General features: G+C 36.1%; 1 protein-coding gene across 2 annotated transcripts in view; it reads right to left on the bottom strand.

Moving 5' to 3' along the window:
• The window catches only part of NEDD9 (neural precursor cell expressed, developmentally down-regulated 9), a 139,730-nt gene that overhangs the window by 43,551 nt on the left and 70,204 nt on the right, over positions 1–25,975 (bottom strand). The window contains exon 1 of one of the 2 annotated variants that reach the window (XM_003760176.3): positions 14,874–15,156. The exons of the other annotated variant lie outside the window; for it this stretch is intronic. Coding sequence (XP_003760224.2) covers positions 14,874–14,885 — 12 coding nt within the window. The 5' untranslated portion in view covers positions 14,886–15,156. Of the gene's footprint in view, positions 1–14,873; positions 15,157–25,975 lie in introns of those variants that run through there. 2 annotated transcript variants of the gene reach the window in all.

The raw sequence follows: 25,975 nt of genomic DNA, 5'->3' as shown, positions 1-25,975 counted from the left end.
AAGAAAGAACAAGGCCAGAGGAACTGGACCATGAAGCATATGAAGAGAGTAATACTTATTATTATTATTATTTTTTTTTTACAAAATAATCTTACCTACTAAGACTGGAAAAATAGAAAGGGACCAGGTCAAGTAGAGCTTTGAATGTCAGATAGAGAGTTTATATTTGATCTTGGAAGTAACAGAAAACCACTAAGCACTCATCTGATAGGGAAATGATATGGACAGGCCTATGCCTTAGAAAAATCACTTTGATAGGTGGATGTAGGAAATGGAGAGAGACTTAAAACAGGAGGGTTTGTTAGAAGGTTGAAACAAGAGTCCAGGGGAGAGGTGATAACATCCTGAACTAATAGTGGCTACTTGATCAGATGAAAGATATATGAGAAATGATGTGAAGATAGAAACAAAAAAAATAGGCAATAGAATGAATCTGGGGTGAGTCACAGTAATGAGTTGAAGATGACCCCAAGGCCTCTGAATGGAAGAAGCTAGAGGTAAATCTGGCTTGATGCAAGAAGCAAAAAGAGCTACCCCTAAGTAGAACAGTAGGCAATGAACTCTCTACTTAAAAAGGCTTCAAGGGTAGAGTTTCAAATATTAGTTCTCTCCTTTTAGATACTAGTGCCTATTATCATAGGTACAGTACCAAAGAAATAATTATTGAGTTATGGAGTTTATAAGAGGCTTTTTAAAAAGCAGGCTATGAATGTATATTGAAGAATATTTTCCTTTTTTTTTTGATCTGTTTTGCAACATGGACTAATATGGAAATATGTTTTGCATGACTGCACATGTATAATCTATATCAATTTACTTGCCTTCTTAAGAATGAGGGAGGGGAGAGAAGAAGAGAAAATACAAAATTAAAAAAAAGTTAAATATTATTTTTATATATAATTTTTAAAATGTAGTAAAATTAAAAAAAAAAACTCAACCACAAAACAAAAATTAAACTCCGAAACTTTTTTTCCTTTCCTATACTCAGAGAGAAGGCTATCCAAAGCTATTTGTTAACTCCTTGATTTAGGACTGAAGAAAAATGGGAATGCTCACATGCTTAAATGATTCTGTCTCTTATCAGAAAAATCAAGCTTTTGAATTTTGAAGCATGAAACTGAATGCTCAATAGAGAAATAGAAAGATTCAGAGAGACAGAGATAGACAGAGGGAGAAGAGAGAAAGGGAGAAGAGAAGAGGAAAGAGGAAAGGAGAAGAAAGGAGAAGAGAGGAGAGGAGAAGAGAAGAAAGAAAAGGAGAGGAGAGAAGAGAAAAGAGGAAAGAAGAGGAGAGGAGAAGAGAAGAGAGGAAAGGAGAAAAGAAAAGAGGAAAGGAGAGGAGAAGAGTGGAAGGAAGAAGAGAAGAAAAGAGAAGAGAAGAGAGGAAAGGAGAATATAGGAAAGGAGAGGAGAAGAGAAGAGAAGAGGAGGAGAAGAGAGGAGAGGAAAGGAGAGGAGAGGCAGAAAAATAATGAATGCTTCCTGTATTTTTCTTCCTATGTGGATTCAATAAATAATTATTAAATTGATTCTCCTCACCCAAATCAATAACTGATCTTTTCTTTCTTGGATCTTAGGCTATTCATTCTGTTTGGACCTCAACATATTTATGCAATTTACATTACACTTACCTGAGTACTTGTTCTCTTCTCTCCCAAGTCTTCCAATTAGATTATCAACTCATTAAGAGTGGGGACCTTGTGGTGTTTTATCTTTGAATCTTTTGGGTCCAGCAATGCACACTGTACATGTCGGGGCTTGAGTGATGCTCATTGACATGAATTGAGAAAGAGATGTGGAATTGGAGGAGAGGATTCTGAATCTTAGACTAGGAAGATGTCAGTAATTGACCTGTGGTCTACTTTGAGGGATCTAAGTATTAGAATGGGAGTTAAAAATGGGACAATCACAATTTGCTATTGTAGTATTTTTTGGCAAGAGAAATCACCATCATATGGTGGTGAAGGACTAGGGTCCAGTCACTTAGAAAAAAGGCATATTTTATAGAGGTAAAAAAACAGTCAATATTATTGGGTAGTTTTGGAGCAGTTCCATTCATCTTTCTTAAAAGACCAGTGTATGATCCTATACTTGTAGCACCTGTATAGGTACTTGGGAAAGAGAGCTTTGATTAATTTGAAGAGGAGTAAGGGTCTATAATCCATTAGGGGAAAAAAAAGCTTGTTTTGCCTTTAGACAGTTAAAAAAAACCAACACGTGAGTAACCAACAGCTAATATAGTAGATAGATAAAGGAGGAGGTCAATCTATTTTCTGATGCTTTTCTAGCTTATCTTCTTATGTGCAACCTGAATGTGATGACACTTCCATCTATCCTTTGCTTAAGGTTCATGTACTGCTACCCTCAGGTCATTACTCTCCTTTCAGAGTTCAAAATTTTAATGACTATTTTTTCAGGTCTCATGTGTATTTTAGTTTAGCTAGAATGAAAACTTTGAAGTCATGATGCCCCATACTCTACTATGTTATGGAAAAACCCACGCTTGAATATTTCCAGTGACAAGAAACTTACTGCTTATATCCCATTTGTTGGGGCAGTTCTAATTGTAAGAACATTTTTCTTCACATGAAGCCAGATTCTTCATTCCTGAAATAACCTGCTTTCCAATGTCCTACCTAAATTACCAAGTCCAAATAAAAGTCCCATTTGGAGATAACAAACTTGCCTGAGAAGGCAAATAAACTGACTAGTTATTAGCAATACTACAGTGTCTAAGAAATAAGATCTAGTCCATATTTATATGGCATTGTTTCTCAAAAGTAGGAGAGAAAGAAGAAGGTAGGTGGAGAAGTGGGATAAAACTTCAAAAAGAAATTGTTCAAAGAGTAGGTGTATGGGCAGGATTGCACATGAATGTATATTTATACAAAGATATTATGTAGCAATATAATATGATTTTACCTACATCATTTTATTAAAGGGCCAGTCCCAAATTTATACAAGATCTATAGTTATACCCAGTCTACTGAGAGACCTACGAGTAGCAAGGAAGTGTTGCTTTCATGGGCAGAAAACCATAATCTGAACTGATACAAGTACTTAGTATTTTGTGGTATTCACATGAACTAGTTGGGGTTTAATATATGAAGAGGAAGTGTCATTTTGGTTAGGTGATGACATTTTCAGCTCAACATAATTGTGGAAAAAACTATGATAAGACTTCCAAGGGATCCTTTTTTTTTTTTTTTTTTTTTTTTTTTTTTTTTTGGTATTACAACTCTTACTCTCCTAATAAAATAATGATTTAAAAAACCTGAAGCCTTCAAAGATACTCCCTTTTCAATGCTGCCCTTTCCCCAAGCAGTGGGTGGCTTGATAAATAATTATTGAATTGATTCTCCTTCCCCAAATCCATAACTGATCTTTTCTTCCTTGGATCTTAGGCTATTCATTCTGTTTAGACCTCAACATATTTACGCAAGTTACATTATACTTACCTGAGTACTTGTTCTCCTCCCTCTCAAGTCTTCCAATTAGATTATCAACTCATTAAGAGTGGGGACCTTGTGCTGTTTTATCTTTGAATCTTTTGGGTCCAGCAATGCATACTGTACATGTAGGGGTGTAAGCGATGTTTATTGATATGAATTAAGAAGGAGATGTGGAGTTGAAGGACAAGATTCTGAATCCTAGCATTGCTACTCACTACTTATGTGAGTGACTTGGACACATCACTTAGCTACTCTGGATCTCGGTCTCCTCGTCTCTAAAATAGAAGGCTTATGCTATAAAAGTCCTTTCTAGCTCTAAACATATAATCCTATAAAATGAAAGCATAATCATTATCATAGTATTCTTAAGAATTTGTGAATTGTGGATCATCAATTGTACTACTCCCCAACCAAAAAAAAAATCTTAAGGGAGAAGAAAACAAATGAGAATCCTTGTCCTGAAATGAAATTACCTCATCATGATTACACCTGCCACACCAAAACACAGGCGGCTCAGAGCAACTAAGTTCTTTCCCTACAGCAATGAAATAAGCTGCGTCTATAATTAAGATCTTAGTAAGGATAGGAGGCTTGATGCTGCTGCTGCCACAGGCTATAAAGAATAGAACTACTACTCCAAGTTTCAAAAGAGAAAAACTGAAATACAATCCTGATGCTTGCTTAGAGGTTTCAGGTGTTCCAAACAATTCTTATATTTCAAATAGACCTTTTCATGTAGAAACTTATTTCCAAAGATGGATATTTTGGCAATAAAGAAATGTACCATTCACAAGTGGGAGGGAAGATAGAAGGGAAGATGTGTCCAACTAGCATTTGGGAGACCTGGGTTCTTGTTCCTAGATCTTCCTCTTAAGCTTTCTTTGGTCTTCCATTTTCTCATTTGTAAAAAAAAAGAAGTTTGGATGGAATGATCCTTAAGGTTTTTTCCAACTTCAAAACAGTGAGGGAATTTCCTTGTCTTGAATGGGTCTCTCTGGTGCCCTTCAGCTCTAATATTCATTTATCAGCTTCATAGGGAGAATTTGCCTCAATCCCTACAAGGACAAATCCATTCAAAAACATGTCAAGTGTAACTACTGGAAAACTGATTGAGATTCCAAGCATTTTAACTTGATCTAGATGTCAAGGATGCTAAGTATAGCTACAGACCCTAAGCATAGACACACTCCTCATGTATAATAAATCATGGTAGATTGTGATTGGCCCTTGGGAGAAAAAGATAAGTTCTGATAAAGGTCTATCTAGTGTAAACAGATATTTTACCCTGTGAGCAAGATGACATTTTATTGAGAGTCAAACTTTATTCCCTAAACATTCATAGCTTTTGTGGGATTCATTATCAAGGGGGAATAATTCATAAGGGCAAGAAATTCCAACTTCATAGAGAAATGATGGCTATTTAGGGGGAAGAGATCTGATGTTTATATCTCCCTCCCCCTTTTTTTTGGGAAAGGACAATCCAGGTTAATTCTATGAATGAAATGAACTGGAAAATAATTAAGAACCATAACAGAATCTATCACAAAGGTGCACCTAGATAGGACCTGACAGATTATGTAGTTTAAGCCCATACATTTAACAGATGAAAATGAAAACCAACCCTACTCAAAGCTCTGCCATCCTATCCCTGCGCCACTGGCCTGTTTCCTGTCAAATCAGAAGTGACAATTAAACTTATTAAAAGGGAAATCATCTTTATGGAAGAACACTGAAATGTCCCTTTGAGTACAGAATGGTTGCTCTCCTTCACACTCAAAGAGGACCAAAATGACATCATTATGTAGGGGTCAACATATAGTGTTTCAGACTGTGGTTGAGCAGATGAATACAAGCTCTGGAAGGCTCTACCATAGGTCAAGCACAAACAGTTCTTATGAACACTTGGAATGGAGATGTCTCTAAATTTGTGCATCTCAAGTTTCTTTTGAGCTACTATTCTGAATGCAGAGTACATCAGGAACCTGCTAGACTGCCAGCATTGATACAAGACAACAATCCATAGACAGTTTAGCCTGCTAGACTGCCAACTCATTACCATGCAGCTTCTGGCAATAGATAATAAAGGGGGTCTCAGTCTGAGGGCTTTGCACTAAATGCTACTGTTGGACAGAGGAAAGAGACCCTAGTGGCACATTCATCCCTTGGTTTGATTGCTGTGGCAACAGTACTTTAAGAGATGGGGGTGGGAGTAGTATAGAGGTGGGGAGAGAGATTTCATTCTGGAAGTGACCTTCTGGATAATTTAGTTCAAATCAAGCCCCTTCGTTTTACATATAAGCTAAGTGAGATCCAGAAAAGTTAAATAATTTATGCAATGATATAGTAGTAAATATTAGAGCCAAGACTCAAATCCATGGTCTCTGATTACAAATTTGGCACATTTTCCACAGTCCCACTGGACCCACCAAAGCCCTGACATGGATGATAACAATTCTATTATTGTACTGATATTATTTTACTGACATCACTTTTATCAAAGTTCATGGATCATGGAATGTCTAATCAAGTTAGAACTGACCAAACCAAAATTTGTGATATTAACCTTTTTGGATATAATAGACAACTCTGACTCCCTGTCAATTATTCTATTAACTGTCACACTGTGGCAGCAACTGATAAGACATATATGTAAGTTAATTTCAAATAAAATTATTGGGCTATCACAAAAGATGGAAATAAATGGAAAGTCTATTAATTGAGGAATGGATAATAAATTGTGTTTTATGAATGTAATAGAGTACTACTATGCTATATGAAGTTAAGTAAAAGATGATTTTAAAAAGACATAAAAAGAACTATATGAATTGATGCAGAGTAAAGTTAGCAGAACCAAAAGAACAATATATTGTAAAATCAGTATTATAAAGATGAACTTTTGAGGACTTTGATATATTGATGAAAAGTGAAATGAGTAGATTTTTAAAAAACCAACTTATATAATAATAGCATTTTAAAAACAAAAACCTTTGAAAGCTGTAAGAATCATAGTCAATATAATGACCACTCACAATTCCAGAGGACCAATTATGATACATGCCATTCATGAAAGAGGATGAATTTAGGGTACAGAAAGAGATACAATCATTGAGGGAGTTTATTTTGCTTGACTATATAAAAATATTAAAATAACTTTTTTTTCCTCTTTTTTAATTAAATGAGGATAGGTGGGAGAGAAAGTAGATTTGTTACCTTTTTAAAAATAAAAACGTAGGGGGGGATACACTACAGATGTGTGTACTTTTAGATGAGGTTACTGTCAACTGTTTTACTTTGTTATAAGAAGTATCTCATGGAGTGGGAGTAATCTGTAAATGTTTGTAATGTAAAAACAAAACACATCAGTAAATTTTTAGAGAAAATGAATAACCTATCTGCATAGCGTGCTTTAAGGCTTATAAAGGACTTTCTTTACAATATAATTCTGTGGGTCAGGAGAATAAATATTATTATCCCCATTCTACAAATGGAGAATTAGAAACTCATATTGGTTAAACAACCAGTCCATGGGCACATAGCTATTATGGGTCACAGTTGGCATTCAAATCACTGACAGATTATCATACTAGAATTAATAATTAATTCAAATCCTATCCCCATCACTGCTTCTTGGGTACCATAAATTCTCATAAAGATAATAATAATAGTTCACATTTATATAGTCCTTTGAATTTTATAAAGACTCACAACAGCTCCATGAAGTAGGTAATGTAAATATTATCATACCCATTTTATAGAAAAGGAGATTGAGATTCATGAAAATCAAATGCATTGGTCAGTATTACACAACTACTAAAGTGTCAAAGCTAGAATTCAAACTCCTATCTTAACTCTAAGACCGGTACTCTTTTCACTATATGCCAGAACTATTTGAGAAACCACAGTAGCAGAGGAAGAGGTGGGAAAAAAATCAAGATTAAGTTAGTGGAAAAAACCAACGTCAAAGCACAAGTGGAAACTAGATCCTACTGGAGTTTCTGAGGCATTTATCATCTATGCATCCTACACATATTTACTTATTCATTCTTTAAAGAAATGATCTCGTTCTTGACTTCCTGGTAAGCACAACCACCAAAATACCACATGAGAAATACTTTGTGTAACAACTAAAGCCTGGAAGTCCCAGATATTTTTAGAGAATACTGCTTTTGCAATATGATTGTAAGGATTCACTTCAGCTTATGGATTGTGAAATCCTAAAAAAAAACAAACAAACCCAAACAAAAACCCCAAACAAAACCTCTTTCTCTCTTCTCTTATCTTCCTCACTATGTTTTCTAGAGTCATAGCTAATACTGTGACTTATGTTGTCTTTCTTATACCATGATAAAGTACCACTATAGTGTTCCACCATAGTGAAAGACTCTCAGGCTGTTTACTAACTATTCCTGTAGAATGTAAACTTGTTCTTAGAGGGCTGAGGAGTGAGACTATTAACAGGACACCTAATGACAGGTGAGGAAGATTGTTCAGCTTGGTTCTGGGCTTTTGAACTGTAGTCCCCAGCAGTGCCCATCTCTCACCAAGATCCTTCTTTATACCTTAATGACCATGAGAAGGCCTCTGGAATGTCCAGGGTAAATAAGATAGAGGGTTTGGGGTTGGCAAAGTACAAACATTCCCTTTTTTCCTCTTTCCGTGGCCAAGTGCTTTGTACTCATTCATTGCCTAGGAAACAGGCAGCTTCTCTTGGGCATTTGAGGCTGGGAAATATAGTATTTTGTCCTAGTGACACTGTTTTGTTTGTCTTGGCAAACAGTCCTGGTAATTAAGTCTATATGTTACTTATACAGTGGTGCCACAGTGCTAATGGCTGGCATCTCAAGCCAATTTGTTTAGATTTCTCTCTAACCCCCCAAATTATCTAAAAATAGATAACCAAGAACCAAGACCTTATGTTTCACATTTGCATCACTCTGGTTGAAATGGGATAAAGATTGTAGTCTACCCTGAACTTCCCTCAAAACTGTCTCCTGCCCTGGTCTCTCCCCCTTCTATCTTAATTTATTGGTGACTTTTATAAACTATGATATTCTCAATTCCTTAATCTCTCCCCCCTTTGTAACTTTTCCAGATATGGGTAACAATCTAAGATAAAACAAAACAAAACTCTAGTGAACTTTCTCTCTTTTCTGAGAAGTTGGACTGTACAGTTTAATTGGCAATTGGCAGTTTTGGCTTTGAATCATTTGTTTGTAGTTGTATCTCTCCCTGTCTTATTTTTCCAACTAGATTCTGGGCTCCAAGATGGTATCCTCCACAATGCTTAGCCAGAATAGAGGCTTTATCATGGAGTAAATGCTTCAATGTTGATTAGTAACTCATTAAAATGACATTATATTATTAGATCAGTGGAGTAGTGTGAAGCGGATGGACATTTAAATCCTTCAGTTTCCTATTTGAGCCTGGATCTCTAAAGTGTAAGTAAATCTAGAAGACTCTGGGGAGAAAAAACAAACCTTAAGAGTTACTGTGGTCCAGTGGTAAAAGCACACTCCAATTCTGTCTCTGAGGTTTAGGTTAGGTAATTAATCTCCCTGGGCCTCAGTTTACTAATCTATAAATTGAGGGGACAGAGTTGAACTTATAAGCACTAGATCTAAGATCCAAAGGACAGTAAAAGTTTCAAATCCCACTTCTGACACTCACTAATGACTGAGGTGAAGTTATTTTGCTTTTCAACCCTAAGGAACTTTCTCTAGAAGACTTGTCAGTTATAGCCAGGTTGTCCATCTGAATTACTGGAGGGAATTATACCAATAAAATCACAGGTCTCAATAACAACAAATCCACACTCTCAGGATAACCAGTGCAAAGTGAACATTTTCTCCCTCCATGTGATCATAAACACTATCACAGAGTGTCCCAATCTATCAGCCCTTTGTACTCTGCCCTCTATTTGGTGCTAATGTAAAGTTGCCTTTACTTGAAAATATAGGATAACTTTGCTTGCACTCATAGAATCTGACTAAAAACAGGCCAGTCCAGACAAGTACACACACAGTCAAGGTTACAAGGTATCATTTAGATAGTGATTGGGTTGGATAGGGTTAATTAGTAAGGGAGTGGTAATTACATCCATGGGGAGCTGAAGAGAGTAAAGGGACTGTAAGGGAATTAGAGAAACAAATGTTTAGATTTTTTTATGGAGTGAATGAGTAGGGAGATTTTACTTGTGGAAAGTGACTGAACTTTAACAGAGCCATATGGGCACAAAGGGGCAGAGGCAAGTTCAAGTGATGAGAATGATTCTTCCATAGATGAAAAAGAAAGGGATAACACAAGACTGTCTTAAGGGGCTCAATTGTGTGTGTGTGTGTGTGTGTGTGTGTGTGTGTGTGTGTGTAGAGAGAGAGACACACACAAAATCACACAGAGAGATACTCACAGAAAGGAGACAGAGAGATAGTGACAGACAGAGACACAGAGAAACATAGAAAGACAGAGACACACAGAAATACAGAGAGAGAGAGAGACACCAAAAGGAGATTGTATCTGAGGTTCATAGAAAATTGGATGAAGAATGGAAAATGATGTGGGCAAGGGGTCAAAGTTTGGGATAAGAAACAAAAACAAAGGATCTTAAGAGTTAGGAAAGAGATTTCTTTACAAGACTGTGAAGCAGACAGGAAGTCACTGATGAATTCTGAGAACAGGACTGATGTGTATTCCAGCGATGAAAAGATGCTAAAGGAATCCTTGGTATGTTACACACTGTGCAGCCTGCTAAATTGGGTTGTATGGGCACATCACCTTGGTGTTTAGGAAAATGTTCTGGTTCACTGACACTTGAATAATTCAACTCCCAAAACGTTAATGATTTCTATAATGATGTTATGCAAATAGCCATTGCTTTTATTTTAAGCTGATTCTTAAAATAAAAGGTGACTCAGTTCTTTTAAAGGACTCACTAAAGAGAGTTTGGAGTACATGCAATAGAACTTTTAGAAAAGAAGAAAAAAATCTGAAGTTTTACTTTAGACAAAACAGCAGAAAGCATATTGGGACTGAATGGAAATATAATAATCAATACTGACTATGGCCAAGCCATCTCCTTCTCCATTCTTTCTTATCAGATTTGCATATTCCATATACAGAAAGTGTCTCAAAGACCTTTGAAGCAATTTTCATGGTGCCAAATCTTAATTAAAACTTGTTTGTTGGTTGGAATGTTACTGGTCACTTCAAGATTCTGTGTAAGAATTTAATGTAGTAATGTTTCTAAATCACCTTGTTGACAGTGTGCCTATTTTTTCCATGCTCAGATGATTTACAGGAATGGTTTTTTTTTTTAAATCCTTATATGGCAAAAATAAACCAGCAGAATTTAAGGATTGGAGAGGCAAAGAAGTTCAGAAATTGGCAAGGTCACAGATGAAGTCAAAGGCGAAGCTGGAGTAGTAAGTCTTAAAAGTCAACCAAACAGCACTTATTGAGTGCTCACAGGGTTGAAGAAAAGCCTTATGATAGAGAAAGAAATCTCAGACTCCTGGTCAAACACAGCTGTACATATACTTACTCATATACTATCCTCCTCCTGGATAACCAAGACTAACTGTCTCCCCCCTGTTAGCTTAATAGATGGAAATTTTTGTATAGGCAGGTGAGGAAAATAAGTCAAAGAGGTACTATAGATAAATTAGTGAATTCTCACTATAGACAAAGGAACACATAGAAATTATTTAGAAACTAGGCCTCCCAAATTTTTTATCCATAGTACAAAATAAGGGACTAGCTCTAAGAGAAACTGGACACAGATGAAAACAATGACTATTGTCTTTTCACAAAAGAGTAAGGATACTGTCTTTGGGTATGTCTAAAAAGCAATTCATGCTTTTTAAGAAATTTAAGAAATTAATTTTTTAAGCCCTGTTCTCAGGATTGCTATGAAACTGAAAATCATCCTAAGATTGTGTTTGTGTGTCCCTTGCCCCTAGTGAAGTGACATCTGGTTAGTGTCTAATTAATATGATCTTTTATTATAGCCAATATGGAATAATTAAACCTCTAAGCCTTCTATTGGTCCTGAATTATCAAAGAATATTTTAAAGGCCCTAATTGGGTTTAAATTTGTAAATATAGAGTGAGCTGTGTATAGAGTCAATTACATCACTATCAATTCTAGGAGTTTACAATGAAGTAATTATCTCATCTTACAGTGTATACCCAATGAAATTAACCCAATAACTGCCAAACCCAGCATTAACCCAGGCATAGTCTATGGGTATTTGTCCTGCATGAATACTTTTAAGCAAAGTAGTTTAAACTTCCTGGGAGAAGTAAATATACCAGTCAAGCAGGAAACTTTATGTAAGCTATAAACCTGATTCTCTCAATACGGTATTTTCTTCTTGTCTCTTTGTCTAGTCTATTCCATGAATCAGCTTCTCAAACAAAATTCACCACTTCTAACTACAGGAGACAAATGAATAGCACAAAGAAGGGAAAATTTTCATCCAAATAGCATTTCATTTCATGTTCATAATACTGGATGGGTTCCCATAACATAGGGTCATATCCCACTGTGAAGACTTTTTTCCCCCCTTTTCTTTTTTTTTTCTTTTTGGTGTGAAAAGTTTGAAAGGAATCACAGAGGGATTAGATTTATTATCATTGAGGTGTTTCATTAGAGAGCCATTGTAGTGTAGTGAACAGAAAACAGAAATCTAGTAATTTGGTAATTAGAAGAACCAAGTTCTAATCCTGCTTCTGCCACTAGGAATTTAACCTCAATTAACCTCCTCATTTTTTGTGGCATGCAAAATTGACCTTCTATACGTCATATTCTATATGTCATAAGATTGTATGTATGATATATTGTATTTAACATATACTTTAACATATTTAACATGTATGGGACTATCTGCCATCTAGGGGAGGTGGTGGAGGGAAGGAGGAGAAAAGTTGGAACAGAAGTTTTTGCAGGGGTCAGTGTCGAAAAATACCTATGCATATGTTTTGTCAATAAAAAACTATAATTAAAAAAATTGTATGTATGAATCATATGCTCATCAGATTTAGAACTCAAAGAAACCTCTAGTACAACACCCTCATGGTTGTGAACCTCAGGCTATGATTTGCTAAAACATCAAATTGGTGGCAGATTTGGGACTAGAATTTAAGACCTTAACCCAAAATCAACTTCTCTTTGTGTTTTATATAACATTAAAGTCAGTTATCATTTTCACTGTTGATCAGACATAAAACATAAACAATGGTTAAGGTTTTCTCCTTGAATATCAAATTGTAACTGTCATTGTCAATTACAGATCTTCATCTTCCATAAAAGTAAAGTAAGTAAGGAGGTAACAGATTTCAAAGTAATTTTGGTCTTTTGCTTAAAGATTTTAATGTTAAAATCCACCATTGGTGTAACTGTATATAGGATTATGAAATAATTTTTTTTCTTAGAACAAAGTTCTTGTCATAGCCTCAGATCAATGTAGCCAAATATACTTCTATATTTATTAACTTTATATTTACATTGCATGCATTTTCACACACATTTAGCTTCCCCTTTACAACAAAAGCTTCTCCCTATCAGAATCTTTTCATACTTTGGAGTTGGTATTCCCAGTGCCTGGTACTTAGTAGGCTCTTAATAAATTGAATTCATTTGCATAACGTCCCCTCATTGGTCAGAGGAGAAAATTCATTGGGATAAGGTAAAACTGTTATCACCTCCACCTCTTGATAATGGATTGGTTAATTCTGCAAATTATTTAAGAAAGCGTTACAGCTCAGGAAATGCTTATATCCATAAGGGGAGAAAATCACTCCCAAAATCCTATCCTGGTGTAGTGAACTACAAAGGAGAAATACTCATCTCATAGTACAACATTTCAATGGGCAGGAGTTTCTTTTAGCTACATAAAACAATGCTAATAACTGGAAGTTGGAATATGCATAAAGGAATTTAAATATCACTTACTGATCTAGACCGAAAGGAACAAAAAGTTTCCATTTCTGATAAGACATAGAGAAGGTGAAGTAGAATGAGAAGAGTCTTGAATTTGGAGTCAAAAGAACTGTGTTCAAGTTTCACCTTTGCTGATTACTAGAGAGCAAGTTCTTCTGGACTTGTTTGCTCATCTGTAAAATGAGGGGGTTGGAATGGGTGAATCCCTTCCTGATCTAAGTATATGCCTTTCAGTGCAATTAAAGTAAAAATGATGACGGCATTAGCTTTTTTGTACTATTTTATCCCCATTACTGCAATCAAAAAGTGACCGATAATATAACCATAACTGATTCCCATTGCTAGCAGATATTAGAACACATTATTCACAACCTGCACAATCGGAAACCGAGGGCATGAAACAGTTAAAATTATAGGAAAAAGTAAGAAAGGTTTTCCAAACAAGCGCAATACTGAATGTCAATCAGTAAATACAAAGTTCCAATAAAAAAAGTATCAGTGACTGTTCCTAACTCTCTGTTTCTGTCTCTTTTCTCTGTTTCTCTCTATGGAGCTTTCTTCTGAAATATAGACATTCAAGATTCACTCACTTCTCAGAATCAGTATAAGGTATACTACTCCATCTTTCTACCCCCCTAATATAATTGCTCTTCACATTAGATAAGGTTTGCATGCTCATTCCCTAGCACAGATGAGTACAATAAAATGAAAGAGACAGTAAGTTCCATTCTTCTTTTGCCAAGAATCAATGCAGAGGTTGAATTGCTGGAACAAGATCCTCCTTGCAGGGGACTAAAAGAAAATTCCGCTTAGAATTTTCAGGCATAAGAAATACACTTGAGCATGTTCTCAGGTCATCATTTCAGAGAAAAAACAAACAAACAAACAAAAACAATTGTTACACCCCGGCTTTGCCATATGACTGGGGAGAAAGGGTCTCAAAATACTTCATCAACAACTCAGTTAAGATGCCTGGGGTTTCGGTATCTCTCACTAATACACAGATGGCACACTGCTTTCTCCACTTAAAAGCAAGGCACTTTTAAGAACCTGAAATAAATCCTCTAGGGAAACCAGTTTCAAGATCCAGCAGCTTCGATTCCCCTTCCGAGAGATACCTTTCCGAAGCCCCGGAGGCTCTGGGGGAAAAAACAGGGAGTAGACTTTGGCTAACGCCTCCTCTTTTTTCAAGAGACAAATAACAGTATATATCTTTACCCGCTGCTTTTAAAGTGACTCTGAAAAAAGACCTGGCAGGTCATTTCCTCCAACAACTTTCAGAAGGGACTGGTCCCTGAGGTTCAAAGACCTGCTCCGAATTCTCGGCGGAGCTTCAAAGATAAATGTAGCCTGGGGTATTTCAACTCAAGCTATTCAGGTCCCTAAGGAACCCTAAGGGAGGGTTCTTCAGAAGGCTGGAGTAGAAATGCCGCGGGCACACTCAAAGCAACAAGTTTAGCAAGAAACTTGCAAAAAGAAACTTACCTTGTACTTCATTTCTGCAGCAGTAAATTCAGTCCTTTCTGGAACTAGTGAGACTGCATTAAAGGCTCAAGAATATGCTTCGCCATGGAATGCTGAGTTAAATCAAAACGAGAGGGGTCCCTGGATTGAGGCGGGTTTGTCAGCTTGAATCTGCAGAGCTCTCGGTACTACTAAGTTTCTAAAGTCTCTGAGCTCATTGTTTTGATTGAGGCAGGCTGACTACTGAACTCATTTGCATACCGTCCCTTCATTGGCTAACGAGGAGAGATTCCGTGGGACAAGGTAAAACTGATCCCACCCCCCACCTCTTAAATTCTAAAAAGCCTGACAAAGAAGGCTTAAGGCAAAGTGAGACTTTTTTTTAACTCAGAAAAGGGATGGGAAAACGGGAAGAAAAAACCGAGAGGTTTCCGAATTTGGTTACTCCCTCCTCCCCCCGCAAAAAAAAAAAATACACTAGGGAAAAAGAGTAAATTCTTTTTAAGATTAACTCAATTTTAAAAGAAATCTGCCCCACAAAGCAAGTTCTGACAGTCCTGTTTCCTGTGACCTAGCAACTCCTTCATACACCCGCTTCATTTCAAAGCCATTCACCTCACAATCTCTACATGAAACGAACTCTAGGAACAAAAGGTTTTCTGTCTCCAGTCCCCTTTTTACTAACCACCCCTGCTGATATCTCTTTTGGGATGGGAGAGAGTTGTTTGCTTTTTTTGTTCTTTTCAATGTTCAAAGTACACCCAGCATCAGTCTACAGCAAGCCCCTGACACAAATCCCAATGGCAAAAAAAAAAAAAAGAACTTTCCTGAATTCTCATGAGTGCCCGTCTTGGGTATCACTCACATTCGGTGACCTTCCCTGATTTTGTTTAGTTAGGAGAAAGAAAGATCCTTAGGTTAGATTTTACGTCTCTGTTGGTACTGGCCTGAACATCCCCGATCCATGTCTTTCTTTCACTAGAATGCTTCTTTTGATATCTACCCCATTTAAATCTTCAGCTTTTGAACACTATGCTTTTCCCATTCTAGCTTTCTTGCTTTAAGACTGAAGTTAAACCATTAACTCATCAACACTTTATAGGGCGAACAAAAATGCCAATCCTTTGATTAGCTACTTTGAGCGTAAGACTTCAGTGATGTACTGAATGTTGTACAAGACTGCCTTACACAGGTGCTTAGATGGCATGGTGGGTACAGAATCCCCTATATGTTTTTCATTCAGTGTGATCCATAGCCAAATCTTTCCATAAATCATCCATAATGTATCTTGCTAATAGACTGGGATCCTTCCCGTGGCTCTTTGAATATCCCAAGGATCCCATAAGTAGCACTTAGTTGTTGTACCAATGTTGTTGTCACTCATTTTCTATCTATTGAATACACATCTCCTTTTCCAGTAGAATGTATTCTTGATGACATTCTTTATTGAACATTCATTAATTAAACAATTTGAGTAACCTAGTTACTCATTCTCCCTAGGGGAAACACAAAACACTGGCACTGATTTCATGATTTCTGTAAGGAGGCAAGGTTCCCATCAGTGGACAGTCTTAGTCCTTTTCAGTTTTTATCTAAAGGGATAAAGAGAGGAGGAGGAAAAAGAAAGCTGAAGCAGCATCTTAGTGTACTATTTGCTCCTTTTCACTGGGCCTCAAGATTAGGGTTTGGTGGATCCAGACAATAAGTATCCGTGAGTGGGATGGACTCCAACCAGACTACATGACTTGGATGGAAAATCAGCCTTTTTTTTTTTTTTTTTAACTGACCGAGTTGGAGTGAAATCAGTATTTTCCAAATCCCAGATGGATCAAAATTCTGCTTTTAATGATGTAAGCAAAAAGGGCAAGAGAGCAGCTGTCCTTGAAAAGCTGTTTCCAGATTCAGGGTGGAACCCCAGTTTCATAGTTTAATGCAGCATTGATTCCCTGGAAATAGCCCATCATCAAGCATTACTAAGGTTTTTACTTTATAGCCTCAGCTCTGTCCTGTTCTAGTGTAACAGTTGGGCTGTTTTGGTCTCTTCCTAACCCTGGTTTGTGTGTGTGTGTGTGTGTGTGTGTGTGTGTGTGTGTGTGTATGTGCATGTAAGGAGGGAGGAGTTTCCCTATCAGAACTTACAGGGAAAATGGGCAGAAATAATTTTATGAAGTTTTTTCTTTACAAGAAAGTAAGCAGATAATATTTTGTAGTTCAGGATACTACCTGCCAACCTCTCCATTCAGAGATAAATTTTTGACAATAAGCAGGAAATTATTTGTGGTGTCTGTTTTCATTAGAAAGAACAATCAGTTTTTGGCCTTCCATCTCTAAGATTAATTTTAGAGATGGGCATATAGGAGAACTTTATAACATTCTGCAGATTTCCTTAATAGTAAAGTGTTCTGTTTGATTTGACATAAAAAAGAAAACCAAATATGTGATTATTATTTTGGAAGATTATATGAATGGGATGAATATGATGGAATACTACTGTATTGTAAGAAACAATGAAGGGGATGGTTTCAGAGAAACCTGGGAAGGCTTATGTGTACTGATACAGAGTAAAGTGAGCAGAACCAGGAGAAAAAAATATTTTTAAAATTTTATTTATTTATTTTTGCTGAGGCAATTGGCTTTAAGTGACTTGCCCAGGGTCACATAGGTAGGAAGTGTTAAGCGACTGAGACCATATTTGAACTCAAGTCCTCCTGACTTCAGGGCTAGTGCTCTATCCACTGTGCCACCTAGCTGCCCCAAGAAAAATTTATTTTAAAAAATCTAAGCAAATAATATGTAAAGACTAACAACTGAAAGGCTGAGGATTAATTATGTTGGTTTTTGCAATGACAATCATTCAAGGAAAATGGTTTCCTCAGTGATGAAACATACTACCTACTTCCTAAATGCGGACTAAGGATGCAGACATTTTATTTGGACATAACCATTGTGGGAATTTGTTTTGCTTGACTATACATCTTTGTTATAGGGACTTTGTTATTCTTTCTATATGGGGGAGGGGAGAAAAAGGAGATGGAAGCAAGAGAAGGCAGAATTTTGTTTACCCAACAATTTTAACTTAAAAAAGACATTACAACCCTTCTTGATTTTTTTTTCTTGAGAGGTATTTCAGTCTCTAGAGGAAACTTAGTATAATTTAAAAAGTACCAAATGTCAAATAAGACTATCTCTATTCAAGTTTTGACATGCATTTCCCAGGATCAAGCTAGTTGAAAAGGAGTTGAGAGGCCACATTGCTCAAATTCTTCATTTTATAAATAAGTAAACTAAGGACCAAAAAAGTTAGTTGATTTACTCATAGTCGAGCAGATAGTAGTCCTCACAGGGTAAGATTTGAACGTAGGTTCTAAGACCCCGGACCTAATATTCTTGCTACTGAATCATGTTGCCTCCCTGTTTTCTAGATCTATGGCTTTGGCAACTTCATTAGCTTCAATGTTCTTATATGAAAAATAGAGTAATTTTATTTGTACTACCTATCTCATATGGTTGTTGATTAGAAAAAAAATTGTAAATCTTAAAATCTGAAGGTATGTGAATTATTATTACATTCTGATAACCTCTGTTTCAAAAGGATGCTTAATTTCATTCCTAATTGCCAAAGGGTACCTTGTTCTATTTCTTTCAGTTTCTACCTGGAGCTTAATTCACAGAATCACAAATTAGTAGTAATCTCAGAGGATATCTATTGCTTTATACAATATTTCCAATTCATTATCCATCTATTGAAAGATCTTCAGTGAGAAGGAACCCATTACTTCCCCAGAGTGTCCAGTTGTAAAGCTCTAAGTGTTAGAATATTTGTCCTCAAATATGTCTCTCTGCAACTTCGAGTCATTTCCCTTCATTTTCCTCCCTGGGGCCAAGCCAGACAATCCCAACACTTCTTCCATAAAATTGTCTTTCAAATATTTAAAGATAACTCTCTTGTCTCCCTTCTTACCTCTAACCACTTCACTCATGACTAAGTATGTCCATCTTGTCCTGTATATAAAATTATTCAAGAAAAATTGAATACAGATTGTGAAGGACTTTAAATGTTAAATAGAGATTATATTTGCTTGTAAGGGATGGGGGCTATACCCTATTTCAATAAATGTAATGCAGTAAAGGTAAGGCTTTGATATGAAGTGTTTGGTATACTTGATTTTAACTCCAGCTCCTTTATGAGGTATGAATCTCTTTGATTGGGTCAATCAGGGACCAGTGTTATTGGCTAATTAAATAAGCTGATAATGCCCCTGGGATAATGAAAGTCTTTCATAAATTAGTCCAAAAGCAAAGAAGTTAAGTTTCAAGGGCTTCCATACTTAGGAGCATCTTGAAGAAACAAAACTTTTGCCCCTATTCCAGAGGAAAGCAAGCTAGGGAGAGGTAGAACTGAGACCAAAGGGAATATTATACTCCTCCTATTCACAATTACCATGTAAATGGAGAAAAACAACGCATCCAACTGGGACCAGAAATAGACAAAGTGAGGACAAATAGATCCAGAAAGATAGTGAGCTGAGGAAGAAGACAGCTTCAAAGCACATGAACCCTTATACCAAAAAAGGATTTCAGCTATGATTTCAAGAAAAGACTTTCAATAACCCAGAGTTGTTATACCTTGGCTACAAATATTCTCTATACACACACCTTACAACCATCATATCTTTTTTTAATAATAGCTTTTTATTTTCAAAATATATGCAAAGATAGTTTTTAACATTCATTCTTGCAAAACTTTGTGTTACAATTTTTTTCTCCCTCCCTTCTCCCATTTCTTCCCCTAGATAGCAAGTAATCCAATATGTTAAACATGTGCCGTTCTTCTATGTATGTCATGCTGCACAAGAAAAATCAGATCAAAAAGGAAAAAAAGGGAAAGAAAGCAAAAAGGATGCAAACAACAACCAAGAAAATGAAAATACTATGTTGTGGTCCATATTCAGTCCCTATTGCCCTCTCTCTGGATGCAGGTGGCTCTTTCCATCACAACTCTATTGGAATTGGCTTGAAGCACCTTATTGGAAAGAGCCACATCTATCAGAATTGATCATTGCATATTCTTGTTGCTGCAGTATGCAATGTTCTTTTGATTCTGTTCACTTCACTTAGCATCAGTTCATGTAAGTCTCTCCAAGCCTTTCTAAAATCATCCTGCTGATCATTTCTTATAGAACAATAGTATTCCATAACATTCACATACCACAATTTATTCAGCCATTCTCCAAATGATGGGCATTTACTCAATTTCCAGTTCCTTGTCACTACAAAAAAGGGCTGCTACAAACATTTTTGCAAATGTGGATCCTTTTCCTTTTTTGTGTGACTTCTTTGGGACACTGCTGGATCAAAGGGTATGCACAGTTTGATAGTTTTTTGGGCACAGTTCCATATTGTTCTCCAGAATGGTTGGATCAGTTCACAACTTCACCAACAATGTATTAGTGATCCTGTTTTCCCACATTCCTTCCAACATTTATCATGATATTTCCTGTGTCTTAGCTAATCTAGGGGTTAGATAAGGAAAAGATTGGAAGTATGGAACCCAATTGAGAAAATATTTCAATAGTCCTGGAAGGAGGGGATGAATGCCTGAAATGGGTAGTGATCATATATGTGAAGAAAAGAAGATGGATAAAATAAATGTTATACAGATAAAATCAATAAGACTATCAATTGATAGGATATCAATTGAGGATGAGGGAGAATAAATAGATTATAATAATTTCATAATTGTGAACCTAGGTAATAGAGGAGATGATGATATCCTCAACAAAAATAGAGAAGGCTGCATCTGGGAGGTGATTTCAAATAGAAGATAATGAGTTCTGTTTTATATAAATTTAGTTTTAGGTGTTTTTAGGTAGATCTGCAGGATTATGCATCATTATGTAGAGCTTCAGCTCAGGAGAGTTGGATATGTAGTTGGATATGGATTGGATCTGTAGATCTTAGAATTATTGGTGTTGATATTCAATTATATTGAACCCATGGAAGTTTATGAGATCATCAGGAGAGACAATATTGAGAGAGAAGTGAAAAGAACCTAGAACAGAGGCCCAGGGGCACTTACAGTTAAGGGGTGAGATAAAGATGATGATCTAGCAAAATGTACTATAGCCAGAAGAAGAACCCAGAGAGAGGAATGTCACAAAAATTTAGGGAGGTAAAATAATCAGAATATTCAATTGTGTCAAATGCTCCAGAGAAGTCAAGAAAAGTCAAAATAGAGAAGAGGCCATTTGATTTAATAATTAAGAGGTCATTGGTTATCTTAGAGGAAGCAGTTTCATTTTAATAGTGGTTTTAGAAACCAGATTTTCAAGGACTGAGTAATTGAATTGATGTAAGGAAATGGAAGCAATAAATGAAGACAGCTTTTTCTAGGAGATTGGCTGTGAAAGGGAAATAGAGGACAATAACTTGACAAGCTAAATAGAGGCAATGTGTTATACTGGAAAGGGCAGAGGATTTACATGCAGAGGAAATGACTCTGGCACTCACTATTTTTGTAACCTTAGGTAAGTAACTTAACTTTGGTGCTTTAGTTCCCTCATCTGTAAAATGAAGGAATTGGGCTTGGTGAATTCTAAGGGCCCTTCTGATTTTGAAGTGAAGCCTTTTAAGGGAAAGGAGATTTGGATGTGTTTGTTAGTAGCAGAGAATGATCTCTTGGAGGAGAAACAGAGATAGAAGGAAGGATAAGGAAGAGATGGCATAGAATGAGAATCACAGACACAAATAGAGAGCTTGACTAGCAAGAACTAGTTCTTTCATCACATTATGGTATTGACTTCCACTGACTTTACAATCCACTAAAACCCACAGATTTTTTTTTTTTCGCAAGAATTATTATATGAGCATACTATCTCCTGTCTACATTTGTGCAGTTGAATTTTTTTTATACAAGTAGGGGACTTTAAATTTATCCCCATGAAATCTCAATTTATTAGATTTAGTCTCATTCTAGTAGAATGAGTTTTTAGATCCTAACTCTTGATCCAAACCTATGATTCAAAATGCAAGCCGTATCTTCCAGCTTAGTGTCATGAATAAATTTGACAGTCCTACCACCCATGCCTGCGTCCAAATTCATTGATAATAGTGTTGAACATAGAGCCAAGCAGAGGCCCCCAAGGCACTCTGGTAGTATTTATTTTATTGATTATCTAATATAGATCATAGAGTTCATTTTTTAGAGAAGAGAATTGAGGCCTAAACAAATGGATTAATTTGTACAAAGTTACATGAAGCTGAAATTCAATAATCTAGCCAGTTGGGACCTTTCAATCTTCTAGAACAACAAACATTATGAACTTAATAAAACTGAAAATAAAACACAGTTCTATCAAGTATCATGTCATAATACTTCTGAATTAGAAGGAAGGAATCCTTAAGGTATAGGCTTCCAATTTACCATAGTACTTGTGGATTCTACCCAAGGAACTCTTAAAGCCTTCACATTTCCAAAGATTGTGCAAAAAGCTATTTGAGAATGAGAATTGTTTTGTTTGGGGTTTTAATCCACAGTATCTAGGACTGTGTGAATTCAGGAAAATATTTAGGCTTTTCTAGCTTTCATTTTAATTTTCTTTAAAAGTGAGTCAGATAAAATGGCCTTTAAAGTTCTTTCCAGCATGAAATCTATCTTCCTAATGAATTAAATGTTGGTTGAATTGATTCAATTGACAACCTTGTTTTTTCTAGTTTTCATGTGATGAAGCTTCTGAAAACCAGAGAGAATTTTCTACATTGACTCATTTGATTAAATCACGTGTGAGATGCATGCAAAACTATGATCTTTCCTAGCAGTGAGTGTCAAATGAATCAGAACAATAGAACAAGTGGTTAATCCAATCCATATCTTCACCAATCTCCATTATAATATGTCTGGTGTTATAATATGCCTGGTGACTGCTATCTAGACTTTGCTTAAAGACTTTTAATGAAAGGAAATATATTACCATCCAAAACAATCTCTTCTATTTTAGAATAGCTCTAAATGTTAGCAAGTTACCCCTGACTTTGAGCCTATGACTCTTTCCAACTTCCATTCATATCTTTTCTGTGCTTAGGGGCAAAAAAGAATAAATCTAATCCCTTTTTTACATGACAACCCTTCAAATACTTGAAGACAGCTATCATGTCCCCCTGAGCAGTCTCTCTAGGCTAAACATCTCCATTTCCTTCCACTGATCTTCACATGGTATAGATTTGGGATCTTTCACCATTCTGATTGTTCTCTAACTCATTAATGTCTTTCTTTAACCATGGCGCTATTTCCTGAACACAATATTCCAGATGTGGTCTGACCAAGGCAAAGTATAATGGAACTATGACCTTCGTATTCCTAGAAGCAATGTCTGTCTTAATGCAGCCAAGATCACATTAGTTTTTTTGGCTGCCATGTCACACGGATGATTCACATTGAGGCTGCAATTTACTAATTTTCACTGGCTGTCCCCCATGTCTGGAATGCTTTCCTTCTTCATCTTCGCCTCCCAACTTCTTCCTGGCTTCTTTCAATTCCTAGCTAGAATCCCACCCTTCTACAAAAAGCCTTTCCTGGCTCTCCTTCATTCTAGAATCTTCCCTCTGTTGATGGTCTGCAGTTTATCCTTCACACCTACTGTCTGAACATAATTATTTGCATATTGTCTCTCCCATTAGATTGTGAACTGCTTGAGAGAAGGAACAGAATTTTGCCTTTAACACAATGTGTGGCATCCAGCAAAGGCTTAATAAATGTTCAATGACTAAAAAAATGCCCAAATCTTTTTCAAACAAATGCCATCTAAACCTTATCCTCCCCCATCTTGTACTTGTGAAGTTACTTATTTGAACACAATTGTAAGATTCTACATTTATTTATCCCTATTAAATTTCAAACTGTATAAATAAGCATTCCAAAGCTCTTGTTTTCCTGCTGTAAACAGAGATCATAAGAACATTCCATTTCTTGGCTCGTGGCATTCTTTCTGACTGAGCCCATGCTTTGAAGACTCTCCCTCTCCCTCTTTCCTCTGCTCCAATTCCTGACCTCCCTAGCTCCCTTTAAGTCCCAACTAAAATCCTACCTTCTATAGGAAGCCTTTCTCAGCTCTTCTTAATTCTAGTGCTTTTTTTCAAATTTGTCTACAATGTGAACTTTTGTATTTAAGGAATATATCCATCTGGAATTTCTGTGATCTATGTGGGAGCTGATCATCTAATTCTCACTTGCAGCAAATTGCTTTGTAGTTTTTCCCAGGACTTTATTAAATAGTGAGATCTTACCTCTTTGGTTTATTTACATTATGGCATTATGCTCAATCCTTCTTTGTGCTGTTGCATTCCTAATTTGTTTAAATGATTGCTTAAAAAGTTTTAGTGCCTATCCTTTGATAATCGTCTCATATATATATCCTGCATAATGCTTGCTTTCTATATGTTAGCCTGGTGTCTCCCTCACTAGATTGTAAGTTCTTTGAGGGCAGGAACTGTCTTTTGTCTCTTTTTGTGTCCCTAGAACTTAGTGCAATGCCTGACACATAGTAGGCACTTAATAAATATTTATTGATCAATTGAAGAGATCTCAGAGGATATAAAATACAAATTCCTTACAAAATAATCTATTTTTTTTTATATGAGGAAGCTGAGGCTCACAGAAGTTAAGAGATGTACCTCTGGTTACACAACTAGTAAGAATTAGAGGCAAAATCTGAATCCAGATCTTCCTGATTCCAAGCCCATCTTTTTAAAAAAATTATTATTATTGTTGTTGTTAAGGCTAAACTTTTAAAATTTCAATTTAGATTAATAATAGCTGACTTTACATATGTTTTATGTAAATAAAAATATTTATGATATATGAAAATATTATTGATATTAGTAATTATTATTTTTTAGGTTAAATATATACAATCTTCTAAAATAATTCCATTTTTGTCATGTTGTACAAGAAAAATCAGACCAAAAGGGAAAAAAACTAAGGGTAAGAAAAAGCAAGCAAGCAAACAAAAAGGTCAAAATACTATGCTTCCAACCACATTCAGTCTCTATAATTCTCTTTCTGGATGCGGATGGCATTTTCCATTTCAACTATTGAATTATCTTGAATCACCACATTGCTAAGAAAACCCAAGTCCATCACAGTTGATTGTCACATAATCTTACTGATACTGTGTGCGTTGTTCTCTGCTTTTGCTCGCTTCACTCAGCCTTACTTCATGTAAATCTTTCCAGGCTTTTCTGAAATCATTATGTTCATCATTTCTTATAGAATGCTAATATTCCATTCCATTCATTTACCATAACTTATTCAGCCAATCCAGCTGATGGGCATTCACTCAATTTCCAGTTCCTTACTACTACAAAAAAATGCTGCTACAAACATTCTTGCACATGTGTCCTTTCCCCCTCTTTTATGATCTCTTTGGTATAAAGACCCAGTAGCAAGACTGTTGGATCAAAAGGTATTCACAGTGTGATAGTCATTTGGGCACAGTTCCAAACTGCTCTCCATAATGATTGGATCACTTTACAGCTCCACCAATAATGCACTAGTGCTCCACTTTTGCTGCATCCCCACCAATATTTATCATTATCTTTTCCTGCCAGCTTAGCCAATCTGAGAAGTATGAAGTAGTACCTCAAAGTTGTTTTAATTTGCATCTCTAATCAATATTAATTTAGAATATTTTAAAATAAATAGCTTTAATTTCTTCATCTGAAAATTGTTCATATTTTTTGACCATTTATCAATTGGGGAAGTCCATCCCTTTAACTACTACATCACTCTTCCTGTACAAATGTTCGCTTTCTCTAGACCTATTTTTACATATACATTGTGAGTTCCAGTGTTAGTAAGACTTTGAGATGTCCAGATTTGTACTTTCCCCTTTAAAATAAGCCAAACTTAAGCAACATGCTATGCTAATGCTTCATGATTTTCCTTCTATGAGTTGATGACTTATTTTGAGCAGCTTTTAAACCTCCCCTTCACCATGGCCCTGTATTTCCTTGATACATCATAACTGTCACAAATAAGATCTGCCTTTGAAGGAGATTTTTGTGAATATGTGATCCTGGAATAATGATGTGTTTGTTACTGGGGAGGAGAAAGGGGAAAGGACCAT

This window comes from Sarcophilus harrisii, chromosome 1, assembly GCF_902635505.1.
Source record: "Sarcophilus harrisii chromosome 1, mSarHar1.11, whole genome shotgun sequence".
NCBI lineage: Eukaryota > Metazoa > Chordata > Mammalia > Dasyuromorphia > Dasyuridae > Sarcophilus > Sarcophilus harrisii.
The sequence above is the reverse complement of the archived record's forward strand: the minus strand, read 5'-3'. Positions and strand labels throughout refer to the sequence as shown.